General features: G+C 40.2%; 1 protein-coding gene across 1 annotated transcript in view; it reads right to left on the reverse strand.

Moving 5' to 3' along the window:
• CSGALNACT1 (chondroitin sulfate N-acetylgalactosaminyltransferase 1) overlaps positions 1 to 24783 on the reverse strand; it is a 42891-nt gene that overhangs the window by 11397 nt on the left and 6711 nt on the right. Inside the window, exons 2-3 of the mRNA XM_018072126.2 lie at positions 6052 to 6308; positions 3459 to 4380 (exon numbers count right to left, since the gene is read on the reverse strand). Of these exons, the coding sequence (XP_017927615.1) occupies positions 3459 to 4092 (634 nt within the window). The 5' untranslated portion in view covers positions 4093 to 4380; positions 6052 to 6308. The remainder of the gene's footprint in view (positions 1 to 3458; positions 4381 to 6051; positions 6309 to 24783) is intronic.

Consider the following 24783-nt stretch of genomic DNA (forward strand, 5'->3'; position numbering starts at 1 on the left):
AAAGAGAGGTAAGTGTCCAGTCTTCAGAGCAGCAATTTCCAAGGTTCTCTAAAGAAATGGTAAATACCTGATCTCTAGTCAACAGAGCAGGCAAACAAGTTTCACCTACATGGATCTACATGAAATGGGTAACTAGCCAACCAGAATGCATTCTTAACAAAATGCTGGTGAGTGGATGACAATTTTAGCCTCAGTTCCACAGACCACAGGTTTCAGGACTTCCACTGTCACTAGAAAAACTCTCTGGACCCATGCTCATTACTTGTCTTCGGTTAGATGTTATAGGAACCACTTATTAGGATTTTAACTCTGTATTATGATGGTCTTCTTATGTATTCTGCTGAGGAGGAGATGGTCTTCCCACTTCATGTGCAGTAAAATACAGCATCTTAACCTTCGAGGAAAAGCATCATCCTTTCTCCCAGTAAGCTTTCAGGGCAAAATTGCACCATCACCAGTCAAGCCACCTTGAGAAATCAAAGCTACTCTTTTCCATTTGTATCTGAGACCTTATTTAAATTTTCAGTCACTAGACAGCCACGTACTTCAAGTAGAAAACTTACGATACAGCATATTTGACAGTATCATGGCAGGGCATTTCTTAAGCAATCCAGGGATTTTCTGGAACTATTCCTGTTATGAAAGAGTATCACCAGACAGTTATTCCATTCGCTTATGGAACACACCACTCTGGCTTGTCAGAGTCTCCAGATTATTATCTCGAAAATGAATGACTCCCAAAACTATTCGGCTCTGCTGCTACTTACATATACTAATGACCAGACCTGTTATCCTGCTCACTGAGCGAGGGACTTTCTATTGGAAACAGAGCAGTCCTTCGCCTGCTTATAATACACAGAAATTTCTGATTTTTTCCATGCTGGTTTTTCCTGACTCCTCATGGCAGAAAACTAGTGAACTTGGTCCAAAAGTAGGAGGAATAAGGGGAGAGGGGAGCACTGTAACAGCTGAACAGCCCAAGTGCCTCTGTAAAGAGAGAAGCAGAGCAACAGCCAGATGGATACACGTCGGGCTCCAGGGAGAAGGTGTGGCTCCCTTGGCTTGGAATAAGGGGGAAAAATGGAAAATTCCACTACGTGTCAGCTATTACTCTGGAAGGAGAACTGTCTGAGAATCCTATCCAAATTTCATGTAACAGTAATTCTGCTGAGGAGGAGTTTAACTCAGATGTAATATACTAGGGTCACAGTCTAATTCCCACGCACAAGTCGCTCTGTCTAGAAACTGCAGAGGGTGCAACACTTATTTTAAGAAATCCCATCCACAGAGACAAAACATATCTCCTTAAATGTAAGAAGTGTTTGAAGAAAATTCTTCTTCCACAAAGACAAGAATAAAGGCACAAAATGAAAAAAAAAAAGGAGAGATATAGACCCTAATTGAGTTTATTACCCCATACCACCAGCCTGCCTAATGGCATATGTTAGCAAGGAACTAGCACTGAAAAAGTGCCAAATATGATCCACAAGAACAGAAAAATCTGCACAAGAGGCCCAAGCAAACAAGATTAACTTGCATGACTCTATGTTGTAGTGAGACTCAGGATCAGCAACATGTTTTAGTGAAGCTGGTGTCAAAGGCTTTGCTGAACAGAGAAGAAAGGACACAAATCTCACTTACCAAGAGCAGCAGTTTAGGGTTTTAATCCTGCCTCTGATCCCGATTAGCTGATTTTCATTTCAGCACCTGATCAACCTTAAGACAAGGACAGTTGCCTCCATGTTTAGCATAAGAGATGCACACAGCTTTTGTGTGCTATTATTGCTGAAGTAGCTGGAAGATAAAGACTAAGAGGGTTAAGTGGTATTACTTTCAGTGCAGACCTGGGCCACATCTCCCAGAAAGCTCCAGATACTCTGGGCAGTTCCAGAAAATGCATTGGCTGGCTTGGTGTCTGGGTAAATGCAGCCCATGGTTGCTGTGTTGCTAGATTTATATTAAGCTGCCAGAAGCTGACATAGAATCCAGCCTATTACTAACTTGTTATGTAGACAGTGGCACCTGCAGAGCACTGTTTCCAAAACATGTTGTGAGTCCAAACTATAACTGAAATGTAAAACTGGAACTGAAAACTCCATCTTCCCTTCACCTGCTCAAGTCACACAGAGCAATGGATTTGTTTGTGCTTTGATCAGTGGTTTTTGCCATTCTTGGAGAATGGAGGGTGGAGGAAAAGAGTGACAAGAGATGACAGAGACTTCCAAAGGAACTCAGCAGGGAAATCTTCTGCCAAATCTCTTTGTTTCCAGTCCCAATGCATGGATCCCTGCATTTGCAAACAGATTGGTCTGCTGAGTGAGAATGAGAATTTGTTCTCTTGCACCTACAGAAGCAAGGGCCTGCTCTGCAGGTGAGGACACAAGGAAGGTTTCTTGAGCTCAGACTGACCTGCACATGGGGCTTCAGTTTCTTGAGCTCTGAGTCACATGCAAGGCTTCCTCCCTCCGGAGTATTTGACCATGGTATGTGAAAGCCAGCAAGACCCTTAGTGCATGAAGAACCTCCACAGAGCCAGCACTGCAGTGTGCATCTCTTCCCCAGGCCGTTCTGGGGAAGGCACATCAGATTTTGCCTTGTTCCCCAAGCACGGTGCTGGTACCCAGTCAAAGATCCTTGATGGTGCATAAAAGTGGGCTCTAAACTTAATGAATACTAAGCATTGTATGGCAGGAAACATCTTTCTATCTTCTCACCCTCTCCCATGGAAGAGCTGATGCCAAAGAGTCATACATGCTTGTTCAGCACCTATAATAAACTATAGAAACATATTTTGAAAAGATAAACTGAACAACAAACAGAAAGGAAGAGAATGGAAGCATGTAGTTCCAGGATGCATTCAAATGCTGGCAGTCAGAAGCACTTCACAGGTCTCTGCCCACCCCCTGGTCCTGTGTCTGAGCAAGAAGAGTTGGACTGGAGTGGAGGAAGTGCCTGGAGCAGAGGGGAGCAAGGACCTGACTCAGTGAGATCTCCACAGTTTAAGCAACTCACATCCTTGCCATGGGAGGCACCTGCCCAGCTGGCAGGTACATCCCAGTATGGTTTCAAGAACCTACTGTCACCAGAGAAACATACAGAGTGGAAAATAATGACTGACCAATGCACAGCAGCAGTAGTTTGTCCTCATCACATGGAAGACACATTTTGCTATGCTCTGTTCATAAAAGCTTGGTGAAGAAAACAACCCACAGCAAAATCACTAGTGATTTGTGATCAGCACATGAGAGCAGTCATTCCATAAAAGGTAGGCATCTTACCCACATCTCTATGTCTGCAGCACAAACATTTGAATATGAGCAAGGCAAGTTTTTTCTCCTATGCCAAGTTCACCTAGGTCAGATGTGGATTAAAACTCCCATCTCCCTCAGCAACTCAGTCACACCAGAACTCCTCACCAGCACTATGTGGCCCTTTTAACCTGCTGTCTGCATACAAACCTTCAACGAAGTCGGAGGCTGTGTATACACGGTGCTTTGCATTGCTGACCCCCTCTGGTTTGTTCAAACTCCCAACTCCTAATTCAATCACCTCTATCAACTCATCTCGCTTGTCCTTCCTTACAGGTTTCTCTTCTGGGTGGCGTGTCAGCCCCGTCTCCAGTTGATACACCTTCTGCAGGGTAAAGCTCTCAAAGGGCACAGCCGCATACTCCGTGGACAGCTTAACACCGCTGTGCACCTCTGCTTTGTCTACTTGGGAACGCAGGAAAGCCAGCAGGTTAGCCTGGGCCTTCTCCGGGTTACTTTGGTCAAGCCAAACGTCCAAGGGGTCTGGGTACTGGCTCTGCATCTTCTTAAACTGCTCGGCTCTGCCCTGGAGCTCAGCCTTCAACTGGGCAATTTGTTTCTTCAAGCTGACAATGTAATTGCGGTGTTGCTCTTCTCGCTCTTGCAGAACAGCTTCATATCCCTCCTTCACAGTCGGACTGTGTACCCTGGGCAAGGCAAGCTGCTGGTTGTCACCCTTGGGTGTACAAGCCAGCATATAAACAATAGACATTGAGCAACAGGCCACTACCAGCAGGCCTACAAGTCGGGGGAGAAATAGAATAAATCCTCGTCGGAGCATCATATCTCAAAAAGCAGAGTCTAACCCCACACACGCAAAAGTTCTTACATCCATGCAGTGCCACAGAGGCCTCTGGACTTGGAGAACTCTTACACAGGTGCATGTATGTGCAGGAACTGACTTGTCAGCTCTCTTGAAATGTGTGCCCTGCCTCTATATTGAGTTCTCTCTGGTGTTTACCCAGCAGGACCAAAAGATAAGCTGTGAAGTAGACAGGACACCTCCTGATCCTCATGGCAACATCTATGTTGCTGCAATGTGATCAGATGATGGCTGATGGAGCCTGAGGATCTGAAAGACAAATGACAAAGACAGTCATTCAGACAAGCTAGAATTTGGTCATTCAGTTCAGATCATTTAGAGTGTTCTAAGAATTTACCTTGTTTCTCAGCTGCTCTGGCAGATCCCAGAGCTGTGAAGTACTTGGGCCAAGACCCAAAAGATGCCTAGATCCTTATGTGGGAAACCCCGTATGAATGCCTTTAAAGTTAATAACATGACTTGGCCCACTGCCAATGAAAAACAACTCCAGGCTTCAAAGTCTACCATGCTTTAGAAATACTAGGAAGTGCCTAGTGGTGAGATGCTGAGTTGTTCAGTTCATCCAAGCAGTGATGGCCCTCCAAGCATTCTCACCTCTTGGAGCATTCAAGTTTTGAAAGGAAGGCAGTCAGTCCCACAGCTACCACAGACATTTTAGCTTCCAGGTATGTTTTTCCAAAACACCAGGAGGTAAATATGGTCCATTTGAACATATGAAGCCTGATCTGGAGCAGAAATTTGATAACCAAAAGACTAGAAGCTGTTACCAAGGCCAATTACTGCAACTAACATTGTTTGACATATCCTACCAGACGCTCCCATAAAAAGCAAATAACTAGGGACAGGATTTTTTTAGGAACATTCAGACCAAGTCTTACTCAAAATCAGGGGAAGCTTTGTTTCTATTCTAGGAGGCTGTTATTGTGCACTATTTTAACTTTTCAAGGCCCTCCTGTTTCTCATAACATTATAAAAAGTTAGGCAACAATGTACAGTACTACTGTTTTTTTCCATGTATACTCTGCCCAGGACTACAGACCACAGAGAAGGTTTAGGGAAAGATGGCTTAGGTATTTTTTAAAATAAAAGAACTTAAAACTGGGAACATTATTATTTTCAATAAAACTTCCTCTAGTATATGTAGAAACAGGAAAGAAAAATTAGATAGTTGAATATGAATATTGATCTAGCTGTAAACTACATTAAAACAATTGTGCTGAGAACATTAACAGTGGGATTTTCAAAATCCCTCAGTTTTGGCCCAAACCCATGCTGGTGCAAGGAACTTCATCATTTACTCAGCTGACTGTATACTTAGGGCAAGTCTGAGTAACATCCTAGATGACACGGTGACGCTGCATTGTTAGACTCAAACGCAATCAAATTAACCCCTGAATGCTCTCCCCTCGGATGCATGCATGACATCATGACACTCTTTTGACAACAGAGATTCATAGACCTTTCAGGCATACATCCTTTGTGGTAGACCCTTAAGTAAAAACAGTTTAACTAAGAATAAGACTTTCAGTGTTATTTTCAGTTATTTCTAGTCCTGAGTCAAAGTCTTACATAGGACTTTTTATCAATTGCCATGTGACTTCCCCTCCTCTGTCTTGGTTGATTATTACTCTAAATACAGCACTTATGCAGAGATATTTCTGATGTTTGAACTGTTATCATTATTTTATCAGTTTGCAGAGCTTCTGGAAAAAAACCCCAACTTTCAGAGTAGAAAGTGAGGGGGCTAGACTGAGCTACAAAAATAGTACTGTGTTTTTCTCAGAGTAACGTTGAACGGCTATTATAGCATTTATATGATTCTCGAGAAAATGTCAGCGTTTCCAAACGAAGAATTGCTGATTTTGAAGAAAATATTCAAGCAGCAGGAAAAAAAGGACAGGCTGAAGTTGGTGCTCTTACCTTTTTGATGTGATCTTGTCTTTGGAACATCTTTATCTGCCACAGCTTCTTCTCAGCTTGCCAAAATCGTCCCTTGTTTATCTCCCTTCTTATGCCCTTCCCAGAAAATGCGTGTACTATGAAAAGCGCTGTCAACCTCGGAACACCTCTTCATTGCTTTCACATTTGTCAGCTGCCTACATCCTCAGTCTGTCTCCTGTGTGGTGAAAGGCTGTAGTGGAGACGCTTCCTATGGATGCACTATAAAAGCTGGCCTCCTGCAATGTAAAGAAGCTTGTCAAAGTAGGGAAAATTAATCTGGGCATTTCTAACTGTACAACATATCTGGCTAGAAGACTGCAAGAAGGTAGTGTGCAGGGAGACAGGGTCAGGAAGTGGTGAGATGTAGTACATAAAACACTGCTGTGCTTGTGTGCTTCACTTCACACAATTAGTCCATTGACTGAATTGGCAGAAGCTGAACATCACTGAAAGGATTAGTTGTGCTAACATGGTATAAACTGAAATTACATCTCAATGGCTTAGATAAACATACTATTTCATTCCTATAAGCAGCAACATATTCCAGTTTTGGGTAAAGAGCTCTTCAAATGTTAACCTTAAAATATATGTTTGTGTAGACAGCTATCTTCACTAAAATATAGTATGTCTCTCTTCAGGGTACTCTTTCTTTTCTATATAGTTTTCTGGTTTGTAATCTCACCCATCAAAGATGCATCTTTATAAACACTTCAGGACAGTAAATTAACAGAGCTATTTTGTCCGTTGAACCACCATTCTCCTAATAAAAAATTGAGGCCATGGATTTTCACCCTCTTCACAGGGATTTTACCATCATGACTGGAGGCATCCTGATAACAAGCATTCATTGCTTGCTTTCTCTTGCTGGTTCTGTCTTATTGAATTTTACTGGTAGCTTCAGTGGCATTGCCTTACAGTGACTGACATTTAACTATACAGTTGTTACTGTACTACTATCTCATGGACATGCTTGTGAAAGCAGTCCCAACCCATGTCAGTGCCAAAAAAAGCAGATTACTTTAAGTCAACACTGAAGGTGGTCACAGCTAAGGCATCTCAGCTGCACGGACAAGTACCAGAAAGCCAGGGATGGTGACTCCTCCTAACAACCGTTCTGTTGATTTCACCAGACCAACAGTTTCACACCGAGAGAGAGCCTGAGATGAAGAGAAGACAAACTGAAATGTCTGTTTTTTTCCAGGAACTGACAAAAACACCTCTGTATTTCACAGCAGTCAGCTGCATCAAGTAGTCTCCTTGCAAAAAGAAGTTGTAATGAATATGCAGTGACTGGTCTGACAGCTGAGGAAAAGGACAGTAATTCTAAAAAAAGTATTGTTTTGCAAAAACATCTTCAACCTCAGCTCAACCTGTTAGCCCAGCCAGAGGTCAGCCCAGCTCACAGAGGTGCTCTTTGCTTGCTCTCCAGGAGCCTGAACCTGAAAAATTATCTAAACACTGAAACAGATTCTGTCGTCACTGTAAGCACTGTGTAAACAGCTCTGCACAGTGGAGGGTGATGCACCCAATCACAGAGAGAGGAAAAAACTTCAGAAAGTTGATTGGTTTGAAATTTTGGATGGTATGCACCCATCACTGTTTCTCATCAACATCTGTATTTTTAATGGACTGTAGAGTTACAGGAAATTTATCTCTGTACAGAAATGACAATGTATTTCAAGTCTCAACTTTTGACTCTCAAAAATGACACGAGAATTTGTGCAGAAGAGAGGGACTCAAAATATCTCTGTATGTGTCTCCCCTCTGGGCTTCACAATTTCCATGCTCTTCAGGTTGAGGACAGAAATTAATGGTAAAAGCATTGGCATAGTGAGTGCATTTGCATAGGCAGTGATCTCTTAGCACATATGGCATGGGTAATGCCAAATAGTTCCACTTTTGCAAGCACTTTCTGCCACAGCTTCTTATTGTAGGTGTAACTCAGACTGGCAACTCCCATTTTAGCTCATAAATCTTTTTGAAATGCCTTTTTTTTTTTCTTTCCAATAGAGGCAGGAAATGGCAGAAGCTGCGATTAGGTTTTGTGTAGGTATTTGAAACATCTTCATTGAATAGCAGCACACGTCACAGGGAGATTTCACTAGAAGCATATTAATCTCTGAAATGAGCTGCAGGGAGGAGGAAACAGATGTTTCACCCAGACTTTAAGTGCCTTACAAAAATAGAGAAAGACATTCTTCAGCCACTTGGCATTTGCCTTGAACTTTTTAATTATAAGGACTGTGCATACCACTGCAGACAAATTAGTCTGCTTTAAATGTTAGGAACAAGATTTTTGCTCCCTCAGCTCCTTGACAGAAATTCAAGCCACTCAGCAGAATGGAACATGTCACAGGGATTAAAATCTAGTTTTACACAATTTAAGGTGCATATGCACTTTATGCAAAAATAAATTATATTTCTCCTTAATGCCAAATCATGATTTCTCAACTGCTTCTCAGCCCCATTCATCTGCCCAGGGCTGAATTAAACAAAAGGCTGAATAAAGAAAAAAACCTGTCTGATAAACTGACTGGGTGCACCTTCATAACCTTCCTATATTGTCCCATTAAAAATGCTATCACTGCTCCCTGCTCGGTTGACACTAACACATCCCAAACCAACCACTTAAAATCTTAACATCTAGTTTGCAATTTTCAATCCAAATAAAGGATTGTTAAGAACTAGTATCCAGAATGAAAATGCTAAATGCCAAATACTTGAAGACAGTAAACAACTTACCATAAAACTCTTCATTTCCTAATCTTTGATTCCAGAGTCATTTTCAACAGAAAATCTTACTTATATTGTCACCGATGCTCTCGAAGAGAAAAGTCTCATTATCTAACCCTGCCCACAGAAAGACAATTATACTGTTCCCCTCTACAATGAACAATTACAGTCTGATCATCTTGTAAATAGGTTATAACATACATCTGTTAGAAGCTGACTTCAAAACAAAACAAGAAACCCTCAAAAGCATTAACATTCCTGGAAATACTATGTCTTCTTGTCAGGGAACTGAGAAGTAGCTGCTTCATTCAAGAAGTAGGTTACGTTCAATATACTGCTATAGGCTTCTCACTCTGAAAGTTACAAAACCAATGCAGAAGTCATAACTTTTGCCTTTGTTAGTACTCTGGACCCCACTGCTGCTAATTTAATTGAATTCCTCTTGCAGTAACGTTATTTAACAGGACTAACTGCCATGCCACTTCAGCTGAGTTCTGAGGTCCATGTCTGCTTGAGTTGGACCATCCACTTACACATGGTCTCAATGCTCATGTCTTTCCCAAAGACAGTCTAGAACAGAAATCAAGGCACTCTGAAAGCCTTCTGCTGGTATATGCAGTAAACATGCCAGCGTTGTTGCAACTTTTACAGTAGCCATTATTACTATTACAATAGACATCCAGTAATAATTATTTCTTCTACAGTATCCTTACTTCTGTTCTAAATAGAGCACTTAAAAGGCATATTGAAGTCCATTTGTCCTGCCAGTACATACACATTCTGTGTGTGGGTTTTTCAATGTGGATACACAAACAAGAATGAAAGCACCATTGCTTTCCACTCTCCACTGTTAATCAAAGTAAAAAACCCACACAAGTTAAACAATTAACTTCTAGTTGCATCTGAAAAGAACCAATTTAACACCTACAATTATCTCCACACTCCAATGATACCATTTTTTCTAATAAAAAACCCCAATACTTAATGTTACTGCAACAACACTCCCTGAACTGCTTTCTCTCTCCCAGAACAATGTTATCCGTGAAAGACTTGGCAGTTTCCACAGATCAATAACCAGCAATTGCAGAGGTCTGTATTAGGAATGTTATTTTTTGTGTAAGATACCCAGATTTCCACTTTACTGCTATAATACGCTACCCCTCTCTGCTAAACACATCCTCAGTACAACTTTTAGCTGGGGGTACTATAGGGCACTTCCAAAAGCCTTTACAAGACTTTCTGTGAGTTTCCACCACTCTGTGTATCCGTCAGTAGGCCATGGGACAGATGCATACCTCGCCAAGCTCCTAAGAGAAAATGCAGAGAAGAGACGACAAGCATGCACTGCTGCTTCAGAGATGCTCTGACTCACAAAGACCATCTCCATGCTACTTCAGTACAGAAATTACAATGCTTTTTCTCTAAAGGTCTTTTAGTATTTCCTGATTAAAATAAATAATAGGATAAATTTTGCTTATCTATTTAATTCTGAACTTGGGAAAAAGTACTGTTATTTCACTTTGAAATGTTTATTTATCCTCCCTCAGCGATTTACACAAGTGAAAGAAAACCACCTGCCACCACAGGAACAAGCAGTCATTCCTTTTAAGAATGAAAACGACCACAGTTTCACAAAAGAAACTCAGATCAGCATGAGCAAGACCTGTAAAAATGAAGGGATCTACACCTATGTATGCACACACTGTGAATGCTTGTGGATTTAGACCCATCTCTTCATGACTGTTACTTAAAATATTTTCTTGTACAAAGTGCATACTACTATCGCTTTATGCCAGGAGCCCTAAGGATTCTGCCAGATGTACATCACAGTACCACAGCCAGACTTCCAATGAAATCTGAAGCCCAGTATATGCACACTCATGATGGTCATGAATCAGTGAAGGTTTAGCACCTATCTAACTAAGCAAGAGAGTTGTTTATCCATTGCTAAAAATGAACTACCATGCATGACTAAGTTATGTTCAGAAACAGGAAAGCCTAGCTAGGCTGAGCTGCAGGGCGGAAAGCAGTGTGTGTGTGTCACAGTATTTATCTAGGACTGCTTTAGTCCAGGCTATAAAAGCACCATATGTTTAGCTGCCATCAGTCCAACCCTTCAGCTCTGACTGCACAGTGCAATGAAAGCCTTCTGCTTTGAGAAAAGCCGTCAGGTGACGAAGTACAGTAACAGTGAATTAAGGTATCTATCCTATCAAAGTCCTTGTAAGGTAAAAGTAGAGTTTTACGATGTCTGAACAATCCAGCCTGACCTGGAGATTATATCTTCCTCTCCTTGCCAGAAATCCCTGGTACAGCTAGAATGCCCTGTACCAAGCTAGATATGGACTTGAACTTCATTAACTCCAGCAGAATTGGCAGCAGAAGAGGTTTCCTCCCTCCTGAGTCCAGCATGTGGGAACTGAGAAGAGACATCTGGCTCCCACAAATCTAATGTTATATTCTTATGGTAATGCAGAGCCCTACATTTTGAGCTATTTGTACCTGAAATTAAATTTGCTGGGTAGTGTGGTACCAATACAGTGCTTCAAATAAAATAATTAAGAGTAAGGGTGACAACAGAAAAAACATCTTGGTAGTCAAGGTATTAAGGTTAGGTAGGTTATCTAGGCTGAGCAAGAATTATCAGGATAGGGACTAATTTTATTGTTCAGCTATGGTTTACATTACAGAAGAAAATCAACTTCCTAACTGCTAACTAATAACCAGGATGCCAGAAAACAACTGCAGCCTGGTTCAGTATTAGACAACTTACCCAAGCTCCACACACAGCTCTAAAATATGCAGCATTAACAGCTCATGTACCAACAAGGTACAACAGGCTCTGCTTATCTGCATTTTCCTATCAGTCTGGTCCGTTCTGATCGACAGGAAGAAGCCAGGCTCCTAACTCAGCCCCCATTTCCTTCCTGCTCCAGGTTAGTGCTTACTGTGAAACAAGACGTGCCACAAAGTCCCGTTTAGTTCATCACCACTGTTTTGATATGTGATTTTTGTCAAAGACAAACATTTTCTTGATATACCAGGAAAGAGTCGCCCAGCAATTCTTTGAAAAGCCCACTCTCTTTCAGTTGTTTCAGTGAAACGTTTCTTCTCTTTCTAGTAAAAGTTTCCAAATTTTTTTTCCTTTTTTATTTTTTTTTTTTTATTTTGGGCTTACACAATACTTGAATCTCTCCAACTTCACCTTCATCATTAAACTAGCCAATTCTTTATTATGGGAACTTGAAAAGATAAATCATAGCAAAGTCTCTGCAGAAAAGGTCTAGGCAGAGAGGAAAAGAAAGGAAGGTTTTCTATGTTTACTATTGTAGGGTCTTCTACCTACTTGGCCATTAAATTCTTCTTCCAAAAAGGAATTGAAAAAACCCCTGAGGACAATCAAAAAATGAAGAACTATCCTGCAAAATACAGCTATCTACAATTGACCTATTCAGGCCAATTGATTTTAACAGAATAAAGATATTTATCTTTGTATGATACTTTATCACTTATATGGATTTATTTTTAAATAAAATATTTCAATAGGTTGAGAATGCCTACTTTGTTTTAACTTAACAAATCATAGTGCTTCAAGTTTCCACTTCAGGACAGGTTTTGTGGGTTTCTTTGAAGATGGCAGACTGCACACAGGCCCAGAGAAAACTACTTTTGGTCAAATGGCTATAAGAAAAATTATTCTTTTAATTTTATGAAAAATATCATCACATTTCTATATACTTTAGTTAAGTAAACCAAGCCACATTTTCTAGTGTTAGTGAGATACCTGCTCAAAGTTACTTCAGTTTCTGAGTTTTCATCTCTGATACTCAAATCATATTGGAAATGGGATCTATGCTTTTAATTTCTTTATGAGATACTTCAATTCAAACAATCAGTCTGATATACTACTTTAGACCTGTTTGATATGCTAAATTACAGCCATAAATGTAATTTCTCATTGGTCATCATGAAATTTCAGTTCCCTCATTGACTCTATTGGTTTCTGGGTTAAAAACTGTAGTTTATTAAGGAGATTTTAATTGCAGTTACTGCATAGTTGACAACAGCTCTTAAAAAACCAGCCATTCAGCTAGAAACACATTAAATGTTAACAGTTCATGCAAGAAGCATCCTGGTTCTCTAACACAGAGATGATTGATAAGTAAAGCCAGTTTCCCTTGCCAGTAAAAGCTATCTATTTTTTCCCCTTTTGTTACATGAGAGAAGTACACCCTGCAGTCTGGACAGCATTTCCTGAAAAGTTCCAAAGAGCCTATTCCTTGAAACAACTTCAGGCTTCAATCAGAAGTAAAACACATTTCATGCAAAGTTGTGAAACACACAATATGAACTTGCTCTATAACATTTTTCCTCATTGTACTACAAAGGTATCTGGCTTGGTTTGATTTACCAAGTCATACATCAAAGTTGACACAAACTAAACCATTTTTTTTTAAAGGGTAGTTATTTTTTTCTTTTTTTAGGAAAACGGTTTCCTGAAATTAGGTATAAAGCTTTTCAGAAAACAGCAATAGGAAAAAAAATTATAATCTCACAGCCTACAAGAATATTTGAAGAAATTTCCTTATGAGATGAAGCTTCATGCTCCTGCATCTTTGTTTCTCTACATATGGAAACCTGCCTGCAAATGATACTATTATTTTTTATTGCAACAAAGATTGGCTAGAAAGTGTGCTGGCACAACTACATAAGCTACTGAAATAAAAAGAATCAGTTGCTGCTGTGCCTGTATGAATTTCTCCCTTCCCCTCCTTTTAATACAGATTTCTGTAGAATATTAAAATCATACTATTTTCAACAAGAACCGGTAGCAGTTAAACTCAGAGGAAGATATTCCTGCCCTCAAGCCAGTGCCTATTTTCTAATCTGTAGGAAAGGAAATGTGGCTGTTTTCTGTAGTCTCTTACAAGTGTACATTGTCCTATTAATTTCTCTGAAGGGTTTAGTGTAATCATGCAACACATTCTGGATTACAGGTCTAAAAATGTAAATTCCTTACAGTGATAACCAACTTCTCCTATTGATTTCATTGTTAATAACCTGTAACACTCAGCTGAGGAGTAGATATAGAGTTATAGAACCATTTTAATCATAGAATGGTTTGGGTTTAGAAGGGACCTTAAAGATCACCTAGTTCAACCCCCTGCCACAGGCAGAGACACCTTCCACTAGACTAGGTTGCTCAAAGCCCCATCCAACCCAGCCTTGAACACTGTAGTGGATGGGGCAGCCACAAGTTCTCTGGGCAATCTGTTCCAGTGCCTCACCACCCTCACGGGGAAGAATTTCTTCCTAACATCTAATCTAAATCTACTCTCTTTCAGTTTAAAGCCATTCCTCTTTGTCCTATCCTTACAGGCCCTTTGTAAAAAGTCTATCTCCAGCTCTCTTGTAGGCTCCCCTTAGGTACGAGAAGGTGCTATAAAGTCTCCCTGGAACCTTCTCTTCTCCAGGTTGAACAATACCAACTCTCTCAGCCCATCTTCATAGGAGAGGTGTTCCAGCTCTAATGAAATACCTGAAGGATCCTATATTTCTTTTATCATTCAATCTCCACTACTTCCTTTCCTTATATAGTTCTATTATCACAGAACAAGGGTTCCACAAGGCCTATTAGAGATGGCAATGAAATGTCTCACTACAAATGTCCCTAAAACAATAATCATTCTCCTATTGACGTGAAAGCCTCTCCTTTTCCAAGCTGCAGTCAGTGTACAGGAAGTTTTTCAGGACTGTCACCTATAAGAACAAATGCCAAGAGAATTTATCAGTTTCTTGTCTAAAACAGGAGGAAAGCATCAGTTCATGGAAGATGTTAGTTGGAAAACAGCAGCTGAAAAATCCTACAGGAAAGAATGAAATATGAACAAATTGGTGTCAGCATGTGGATGTGGAGCAAGTGAGAAAAAGCGAGTCATATCTGATTTAAACAAAACTCACACAGAGGAATAACTTTTAAGCACTAGGTGAGAAGGACTGTGGTAATTTAATTCTCTCCTCTGGTACATACCCTTGACAATGAACTTGGCTTGACTTTGCATTGAAAGCATGACAAAAACCTCAGTGAAACTGGAGAAGCTGAGGGAAATCCCTGTGTTTTTAAAGGAAAATATAGATAAGAGAAGCTGCTCAATAGAGCAGATGAAATCAGCCATCTATTCAATGGTTTATATTGCAACTCATAGAGGATACCAAATGTTTTGGAAGGTGCAAAAAAAATTGTAGAGCAGAGAAATACTACTAACTTTTGTGATTTTGATGATCCACCTATTCCCTAAGCATACATTTTTATTTTGTAACAGATATGCACAACAAACAATTCTCCTGTTTGGGAACTGTTACTTTTCTTCATTGTTCCTCTGGATTTTTACCATGGTTTTGACCATTGCTTCAAAATTGGTGTTTTTCCATCTCCTTGCCAGAAAAGTCACATGCTTCTACCTGTTTAGGTACTTCTTTTAACTCCTTCTGAAAGGGAACAGCCATTTCCAATAGGTACTCCTCTTAATTAGTACTTCATCTGATTCTATTAAGTTGCAGTCAAAAAGGACAAACACATGTGTATTATATGTAAATAACTGAAAAATGCAAAGAACGTAATTATCCTATAGACAATCATAGGCAGAACTCTCCCTTGTTTACTTTAGGAGAAATGCATGCTGAAAGATCTACTCACATTACCTAGAGATCTCAGGCCCCTGCTGAATTATCTCCTAGACTTCATCTACCCACAGCAAGAATCAGATTCCTGCTGGGACCCCAGGGAATTTACCTGTCTAACTTAACCACCTCGTCTGTCAGATGCCAGTGGGTGGCTGGAGCAAATTATCTATGCCCCAGACCTCCTGTTCTGCATGACTATTTGCTGAAGAGCTCTCAATCACACCATGCCAACTAACTTATTTTACATAATTACAGTGTCTTCATTACTGCAGAAACTACAACTCAACAGAGGTAACATGCCAGGAAGTGAGAACCCTCCTGATAACTGACTTGCTCCCTGTAAGACTAATCCAGTGTCCTACTGTTTATTCATTTTATTAGTGATTTCAGTCACTTTTACAGGATTACTGGATATCAGGCAACCTGTGCAGTGCAATAGTTCAATGTATCTCCAGCAAGTCCAACACATCCAAGATGCACTCAGCAGAAAATGGAAAAAATATAATGAAAACCAGATGTTCCTGACCTCCCCTTTGGTTTTATATATGCGCTTCTGCTTTATCTCAGGTATTCTACCTCAAAAATGTACAGTTGACTGGAAATATTAAAAAAAAAAAAGGCAAGAACCAAGCACCAAGCACCAATCTGAGTTAACAAGTTGCTTGCCAGCTGAGGAGTCATGCATACATCCATTATTACAAGTCTAAAAATAGCAATCTTTTGAGAAGTTGTTAAAACAGCAAAATGTGGCATGTGGATATAAAAGTAATACATAGATAAAAGAAAAAGATGGTGAGAATCTATTGCAAACAAATGGTTAAACAAATAAAGCCATTTCACCCCAGCTTCAAGTAGCAAACATTACCATCATTATCAGTGATGTCAGAGCCAACTGCTCTACATGGGGCCTTGCTGCATTCCCTTCAGAATGTCCAGGCTCCCAGGCAGTGGGGTCTATTCCAGAGGAAAGCTACACAGATTCCTAGCAGTCCCTGAACACTCTTTAGCTGTTCTTTCTACTCATTTGTATCACCACCAAATAAGCCTCTGCAGAACAATGATGTTCCTTGCTGTTCAGCACTTTGCACAGTGGAAGTCAGGTCCATTGGGGCCTCAAGGAATCTGTTGTGACAGCAAGACATCAAATACCAGATGTGGCCCATAGCTTCTTCATTCTCCCTAAGAGATGCACAGGTCATTTCAGAGGCTCTAGCAGAACCAGCTTGGCTGCTCTACTGAAACAACATATTAGTGCTGGCAATAAGCCTGGAAACTTTAAATGTGGTACAAACTATGACTTCAGCCCAGAGGAAGAAGGGGAAGAAAATGGTAAATACCTTGAAATTAGAACTCCGGGATTTCATCCAGCCTTCAAAAGTAGGAGCCTAAAACTAAATACTGTGCACATATTGCAGCTACACAGTGAGGTTCCTCAGCTGTTGGTAGATCTGGAATTTCACACCAATCTGTCACACAGGAGCATCTAGAAGGAATTTGAGGAGCAAATGTGAGGCAAATGCCTTAGTTGTGATCTCACAGCATCATTTTGCATTCCCTTCTTTTAAGAAGCACATGACCTCAGGATCACTATTTTGATGTGTGCACCATTTGCTGGGTGGAGGCTCTGCTCACTCCTTCTTGACATGCAGAGGAGACGCCCCATGAAATTCACTCCCTCCAAGCACTTTCTCCTTTATAAGCAGGAAACTGTGTTTTAAGGAGGATAGGTACAGACATAATCCATAGGCTGAAGCTACAGAATGGGCCCTTCCTGTACATTAGCACAGGAAGAAAAGGATTCACAGTTTGAAGGGAACAAGAGGAGCAGCTGAAAAGCAGCTTCCTCAGATGCTGAACTGTGTATGGGGATCCCTCTAGCTATGGGTCCCTAGTACCCAGCCAAAGAGGGCAAAAGGAAAGACAACTAACTGTAACGAGTGAGAAGACTTTCTTTTAGACAGACTCCTTTTCCAAAGTAATTCAATCTAAGAGTCTTTTTCTGAGTACACACTGCACTAGAAGCTCATGCAATAGCGTGTTTGTTAGCAGCACACTTTACGGCTTGCAAAATGTAAAATTCAACTGCTCATGCTCCAAAACACTGGCAAAACACAGCCATCCCTCAGCCCAAATCCACACTTTGGCATAACACTGCAAAATGCAGGCTATATTCATTACACAGGTTAGTTCTCAGGCTTGATCCATCTCAGTCTGCAAAGCTGACAAAAAAATTCACAAAATTACCGTAAAATGCTTCCACCACACCTACAGAAGACAGCTCAGCTTGAAAAGTTTGAAAACTTTCTACACCAAGAGTGTGTGATTTTGAAGACCCCATCATGCCCATTTCCTGGTGTTACAAACACCTGATCAATCTCAGCTGGAAAACACTGCCTCCATCATGGGGAACACTGAGAAAGCTCTCTAAAGGACACACCACTTTTTTCACCTGTGTAGCAATGAGGTAACTAGAAAAGGTTTCTCACAAAACTAAAACACTTCACAGTCAGACTACTTGAAACAAAGGGCTTGCTAAAAGTGCACTGTGTAAAGCAGAGCTCGACTTTGCATTTCATTAAAGAGGGATATGGAAACATGTAAAAAAAAAAGTAATACCACAAAAAAGGATATGAGTGGGATTGTGATTGAATTTTTTTTCCTTTGAAAAAGGGCTGTTCCCCGAGGAACTAAGGTAATGATGGCACCATACTGAAGAAGGAACATTTGTAACGGGTAGTACTAGTTCTACTGTAATCAAAAACCACCAAGACACACCTGTGCTGTAGAAAAAATACGTTGTAGTCAAAGCAATATAACATCAAGAACACTGACAATACGGTTTATTAATTCTTGTCTGATAACATGAGGAAATCACACAGATTACTTCATTAATGACTGATAAGTGAGAAAGAATTATACAAATTGTAATTTCCTACTGAAAACAAGTCAGCTGTAGTGATGGAAAGCAATCCTTTTCACACTTCTGATTTTATGCCTCCAACGTAGATTTCAAAGGCATAGCAGACACAACATGAAAATTATTCTCACAACCTTACAGCTGGATACATTTAGTTACCTTTTGCTACTTCCCCCACCCCCCCATAAACATGTGCTTTCTCTGTAACTTTACCCATTTATTCTGGAATACCATCTCTATCAGGCATCAGGACACTTTGGGTTTGTCTTATTTCTCAAATCACTTGGAAGAAAAACAATGCAAAGAGTGTCTATATACGACCTAAATGGAAAAATTAAATTATTACCAATGTCATAATGATTTATTGTGGAAGTTTTAGTTTCATTCTAAAAAATAAAATAAAATAAAATTGAGGTTCCTTTCAAGGCATAGAACAACATTAACTGCTGAATGTCAATCTATTTTTTCTAGCACTCATTATTTGTAAAGTATTGTGTTGGTCCAAAACGTCAGCACAGTAGTAGTAACTGCTATTAACGAACAATGCAAGTAGACCTTCTGACAAGATGCCATAGCCAGAAGCCATTATTTAGACTAGTCCATGTTCTGTCTTCATTAAAAATTACAATAATGATTTTTTTTTTCTCCTTAGTTCATCTATGCAACACCAAAATGTCAAATCACTCTGATTAGCTTGACATTGTAATTGAACACCCGAAAGGAGCTTCAAAAAACACTAACTTGATTTGTGCTTTCACATCATGTGCACAAGGGTCACTAAAGAACAGAAGCACAAACTTTAAAATTCATTATCCAGCCTATGCCATTTAAGCTCAGCAATCAAATTACAAACTTTGTGTATGCAAGAGGGGAGATCGCTTGCCAAGATGACATTTATACTCAAAGTAAACAAGCAGCACAGCCTAGATTTCCTAATGCATGAGGCTGTTTGCAGGCTCTGACTGCTGATGCTCCATGCTCAGACCACAGGCACGCAAAGAAGCAATATGCTTCTGAAAACACATGCTCTAACCTGAAACCTTCATTCTAGAAAACAGAAAGGACTGGGTTAAATTCTAGATTGTGCTATCCTCGAGTATTCCTCCACTCTCCTCCATTAGCACTGATATACCCTAGCTGGGGCTCACAACTCACTTTGCTATGCTAACAGGATGGAACACTGTGCTTGGAAGGAAGAACTGAGGAGTAAACAAATGGGAGACAAAAGATGAGGACATTTGTGGAACCACTTGGAATCAGCTGTTGCTAAAATTACCTTGCAATGTGAGGAAATTGGCTGTATGTTCACAGCTATGAAGAGCCACAAAACCTCAACATGGTTTGAAGTGGTTTTGCTGAAGGGAAGAAGCTGTAGCAGCTGGCTTGGATTCTGAATGTGTTTGGGAAAAAAACACAAACAAGAAAACTCCCCACATGTTAAAGATGTACATATCTGCAGAGAACATCTTCTCATGAAGGAGTGATGAGTGGATGGGGTGCCTTACTCAGGTTACTCTCTTACTTTCCCTGTGCAGCCTCTACGAGCAAGGGACTCTCAGCTTTTGTTCTTTGCAAAGGCAGACTGGGTTGGGAAGCTCTAAACACTCCTCTTTCCACCAAGTATATTTATCTAAGCAAGTCCAAATGGGCCTGAATCCAGCTACAACAAACTTTCTGGGCACTTCTGACTGTTATGAAATGGAGTGACTCAGCTGAGCTACATCTGAAAGAGAACACATTTTATTTGTTCATTTGAACTTAATAAGCCAGGGGAGGAAAAAAAAAAAACAACCAAGTGTCAGAAAAGACACATCCCCACATATCTTCATCTTATAAAGCTTAGCCTTTCTCTCTGATCTTATGCAGGTGTTGCTACCTGGCCTTCTGTCTCCCCATACACCTTTAACTGCCTGGCTCCCTTCCCAGAGCAACAGCTCTGTGCTTCAGACACTCTTAGTCACCTGTCCAGTGATGCAGTTGAATCAAAGGTATCACTACTTATTTGCCAACAGCATTTCCCCACTTATGTTCCCATTGCCATGGTGAGCAGCAACAGAGCCTGAAATATAAGGTCAAAACATAGCCTAGATATCTCCCACAAGCCATATGGAAGAATCATTTTTTGAGGAAATTTCTGGCATGGATTTGCACTTGCTCTCTGACAAAACACACCTCAACTCAGCACTCTAGACTCCTAACTGAGCTCCTGGGACATCAGGGAACAGTAAACATCCCTAAAAAGCTTTAACCCAGATTTCTCTCCAGGAGCTGGAAAGGAACTTCCCAGTTCCTTATAGGTTATCCTCTTGGGTTTCTGTCAGCCTCATTATGTTTCCTTCCATGGTGTGGAAGTCCAAGTTCTCTGCCACATACCTTCACTGCTTTGCCAAGCACCCCAACACCACTTCATAGGAATAGAGAATTATTTTCCCTCTTTCAGGAACTTTCTAGCCTATCCTTGCCCAAATACAATGGTAGCATATGACAATATATGTTTGATCTGAATATAATATTTGTGAAGACAAAGCAGACCTCTTCTCCAGTTACTATTCCACTGAAAATCAAATGTCAGTCTGCAGGTCTTAGATTACTCAGGGATAATGCAATTAGCATCACAGTACAGTTATGTAAACTCTTAATCAAACGTCAAGACAGAGTGGAAATATAGGAGATGTGAAATGAACTCGGGAGAGAGACATGAAGTAAAGGCTGTCTGGACTGCACATGGTGAAATTCCTCAGGAAAGATGAAAATTATTGTGGGTAGTACATCATGATTTAGGCCAACCTAAGAGGCAGGCTATCCACTTGGTAAAAACCTGGACCAATGCACATGCTCAGCATGAGAGACTGTGTCCTGGAGACAGTTATGAGGACACAAAGTATGAAGCAACAAAAAGAGGCAGAAACATCCCAGCACACAACTGTTCTGTCCTGTCCCAGCAGGAGTCAGACTTCAATCACTAGGATCTACCAGAAAATTGGATTTCAGTGTAAACTAACATTTCTGAACATTAAATAGGATTATTCAACAGATGAGAACACAAAGTGTAGTATTGAAAATAGTGGCAATATATCACAGTGGTGATATTGGAGCCCAGTTTGGCACCCTAGGCTTAGATGAGTTATACACCAGGCAAGACAGAAGCTTTTCACTTCTGTGTTACCTCCTGTATCACCTGAGCCTCATCTGGGTCAATTTTAAGACAGCTATTTTGGGAACTCAAGAAAGCAAAAGCTGCTCCATGTCAGCTTTAGCTTGAGGGACTGGCAAAAATTCAATTCTAACTGTAGACTATGTGGAATCAAATATGTACACTCAGGAGTTGATTTTGACATAGGTGTCACAACACAAAAGAGCTGTTTTTCCCTCTGGGAATTGCACCAAACCTTCTCTACTGATAAGTTTCGATGTCCTAGCTGCTTTCTGATCTGAAAAACAACAGTGCAATTTGGAAAGTATTCTCCTCTACCTTGAAACACAATCTTAAGGAACTTAAGTGAAGGGTTCATTTTAATCTGGATCAGCAGCAAGATGCAACAAAATAAAAAAAAGCACATCAAAATTAAGAAAAGGGCACAGTATGCTGAGCAAAACAAATAAAGATTTAGCCAGAAATAAGTCTAGCCTAAAGGAAACTGCCCTGTGTAATATAAAAAGTATCAGCGAAGAGTTGTGAATAGTTCTTGCCTGATTTTCTCACTCCATATCAAAAACACACCTCAATGTTTTGTTGCTTCAGTTCTAAAAGATTGTGAAATGCTTTCCTTAAGCTACTACTGACCATACACATCAGTTCAATGAGAAAGACCAAAAGTTTAGTAGAAAGTTTGTACCATAAACTTAGGAGCAATGACTCAAAAGTTGTGTCATTCAGCAGACAAAGATTACACTACAGCCCCGCACACATAAACCCTCTCTTGAAAAAAGTGCCATGAAAATAAAAAAAAAAAAGGACACTAAGGAAGAGCAAATGCTCTCTCAGTGCACTGAGGTGACTAGCACGAAGCACATCAGAACCTTTCAAAAACACTACTGTACTTTCTGGGTCACCATATGCAGGTTTCAATGTCTTTCCCAGGGCAAAAGTGTCTGTAAACTGGTCAGGAAGATAGTCCTGATCAACTCCTAGATGACAGACATACATATCATTATGATGTAGGACTGAACGGTAGCACATGCAAGCAAAGTCTCCTTCCTGAAGGTAATATGATCCTGTGTAAGTCATTTTCATGTCTGCTTCTTGATATTTCCAACTGTAGCAAAGACAATATTATGCATATATTATGCAAAGGCTGTATTATCTGTTTAGATAAGATGGTGAAAGAAAACAGCAGTGGACCTACCTATACTTAAAATGAAATCACTCGCTGTGGCTTCTTCTCTTCGCTGACTGTCACAGAAACTCAGTCAAGGAAACTTAACTAGACAGTGAACTTAAAGACATCTGGAACTAGAAAATCCAGATTCAACCCTAGCAGTGCAAGAGTTAGCATCATTATTAATATGCTGAATACTACTTCTCAAAAAAAATCTCAGTGCGAAATACCAGAATCTTCTAGAAGGTGGGGCTTTTTTCCCTCCCCACTGGCTCCATTATCATAGACATTAATTGGAAAAAGACTATTTACTTCAAATACGAAGGGGAAAAAAAGTGCCAAGACTGGCCCACTGGCCCATGACAGTTCCAGTGAGGAAACAAGAAACTAAAGAGATGCAGACCAACATGAAAGCTTTTAAAATGACACTGTAAAGATTAAAGTATCAGTTAGGCAGATTTATTCAAGAGTCAGATGATCTTATTACAAATCACCTTAATGGTGGTGCATACTCAGCTGAGAGGAACTGTGGACGCAATTTTGACTCTCATTATTTGAGTCCACAGATTTTTTTTTCATTTTTGTTTTTTTGAAAGACAAAATAAAAGTGAAAGCAAAACTCCTATAAGAAGCAGCAGACAATTCTTGCTGAGCAATCATAAAATACCAGGTTGGAAGGGGACCTCAGAAGAGTTTTGCAGTGGCACTCACAATAAGCAATGTTCACCTCACTGAGCGCCACTCTGTCAGCATGAAATCATGCCCACAAGCTTGTAATCTGACTCAGGGACTACAAAGAAAAATGTAGTTGTCACTTCAGGCTGATGTTCACCTAAATAATAGCCCTCAATGACAAGAAATCGGCACAGCACAGATATCTATTTATCACGCCAGGTCTCTGTGATCTGCCTCACCCACACCTTTTCTCTTTTTGTCTTTCCTTGGTAACTCTGGAGAAGAGCTTACCCTTCCCTTGGACTCCTTTTGATAGCAAGAGACATCCAGCTAGCTCTCCCCAGCGGAAGGAAATTCTCATGGACCTAAGGTTCCCCGTAAAAGCAAAGGCTCACCTATTCTCTCTAGTTGTCTGAGCACACTAATAAGCCCAGATGAGGATTATAATGGATGTCAAGACTCCCTGATGACTTTCCCCTCACAGCCAATTCTCTCCTTTGATGTTTTACAAAAGTTGAAATACTTATGCTAATGTATATAGAATGTATATATAATGTATATATAATGTATCTAATTATATGTACCAATATCAAACTCCTATTAAAGATTTTTTAACTCTAGGATGGAACTCCAAAGGAAATCTATAGAAATAGACTTAATCTGCTCTGTGAGTACCAGCACTGCTGTAAAACAAACATGGCAGTGATTAAGGACCTCAGAGGACCCAACAGCTTTGAAACTCAGTCTCATACAACATAAATACAGTCCCATGACTCATCCATCCTCTTTTCTACCTCCTCTAACTGATTACATTTGAATCATGCATATTGAAAAATACATCAAGACAGTACCGTTAGCTGCACTACAAGTTGCAGAAGCACAGAATGGCATAAAACATCTAAGCTTTATAATAATGATGCTGTTCTCTGCTGCAGATCACCTGGCATGCACAGCTTGTCTCTCTGAAAAAATAATCCGGTCACTCCCTGACTAAATTACTCCAGGAGTGAAAAAGACATTGAGCAGCCTGCCTGTTTCAGTTGGCTGTATAGTGACTGAGCTCAGTGAATATGGAAATAATTGGAAATCCTAGACCAATACAGAGGAGGAGGAGGAGGAATGTGTGACCCACATAAACAGCATGCTGGAGTTGCCTGAAAGTGAAATCATAGTCTGATATTAAACAAATGAAAAATCCTTGGTATAAGGAATAGAGATTAGAAAACAAATAAAGATTAGTTCGGGAAAATGCCAGAGGGGGTAGAAAACAGATTACTTCAGTAAAATGCCAGAGGGTTCCAAGAGAGTTGCAAAGCCTTTTCAAATGTACTTTACAGCCTGTCATCCTAGGAAAGAGACGAAACTGAGAATTTTTTAAATCCT

The sequence above is a fragment of the Manacus vitellinus genome, unplaced genomic scaffold (genome assembly GCF_001715985.3).
Source record: "Manacus vitellinus isolate BGI_N305 unplaced genomic scaffold, ASM171598v3 scaffold_0_pilon, whole genome shotgun sequence".
Taxonomy (NCBI): Eukaryota; Metazoa; Chordata; class Aves; order Passeriformes; family Pipridae; genus Manacus; species Manacus vitellinus.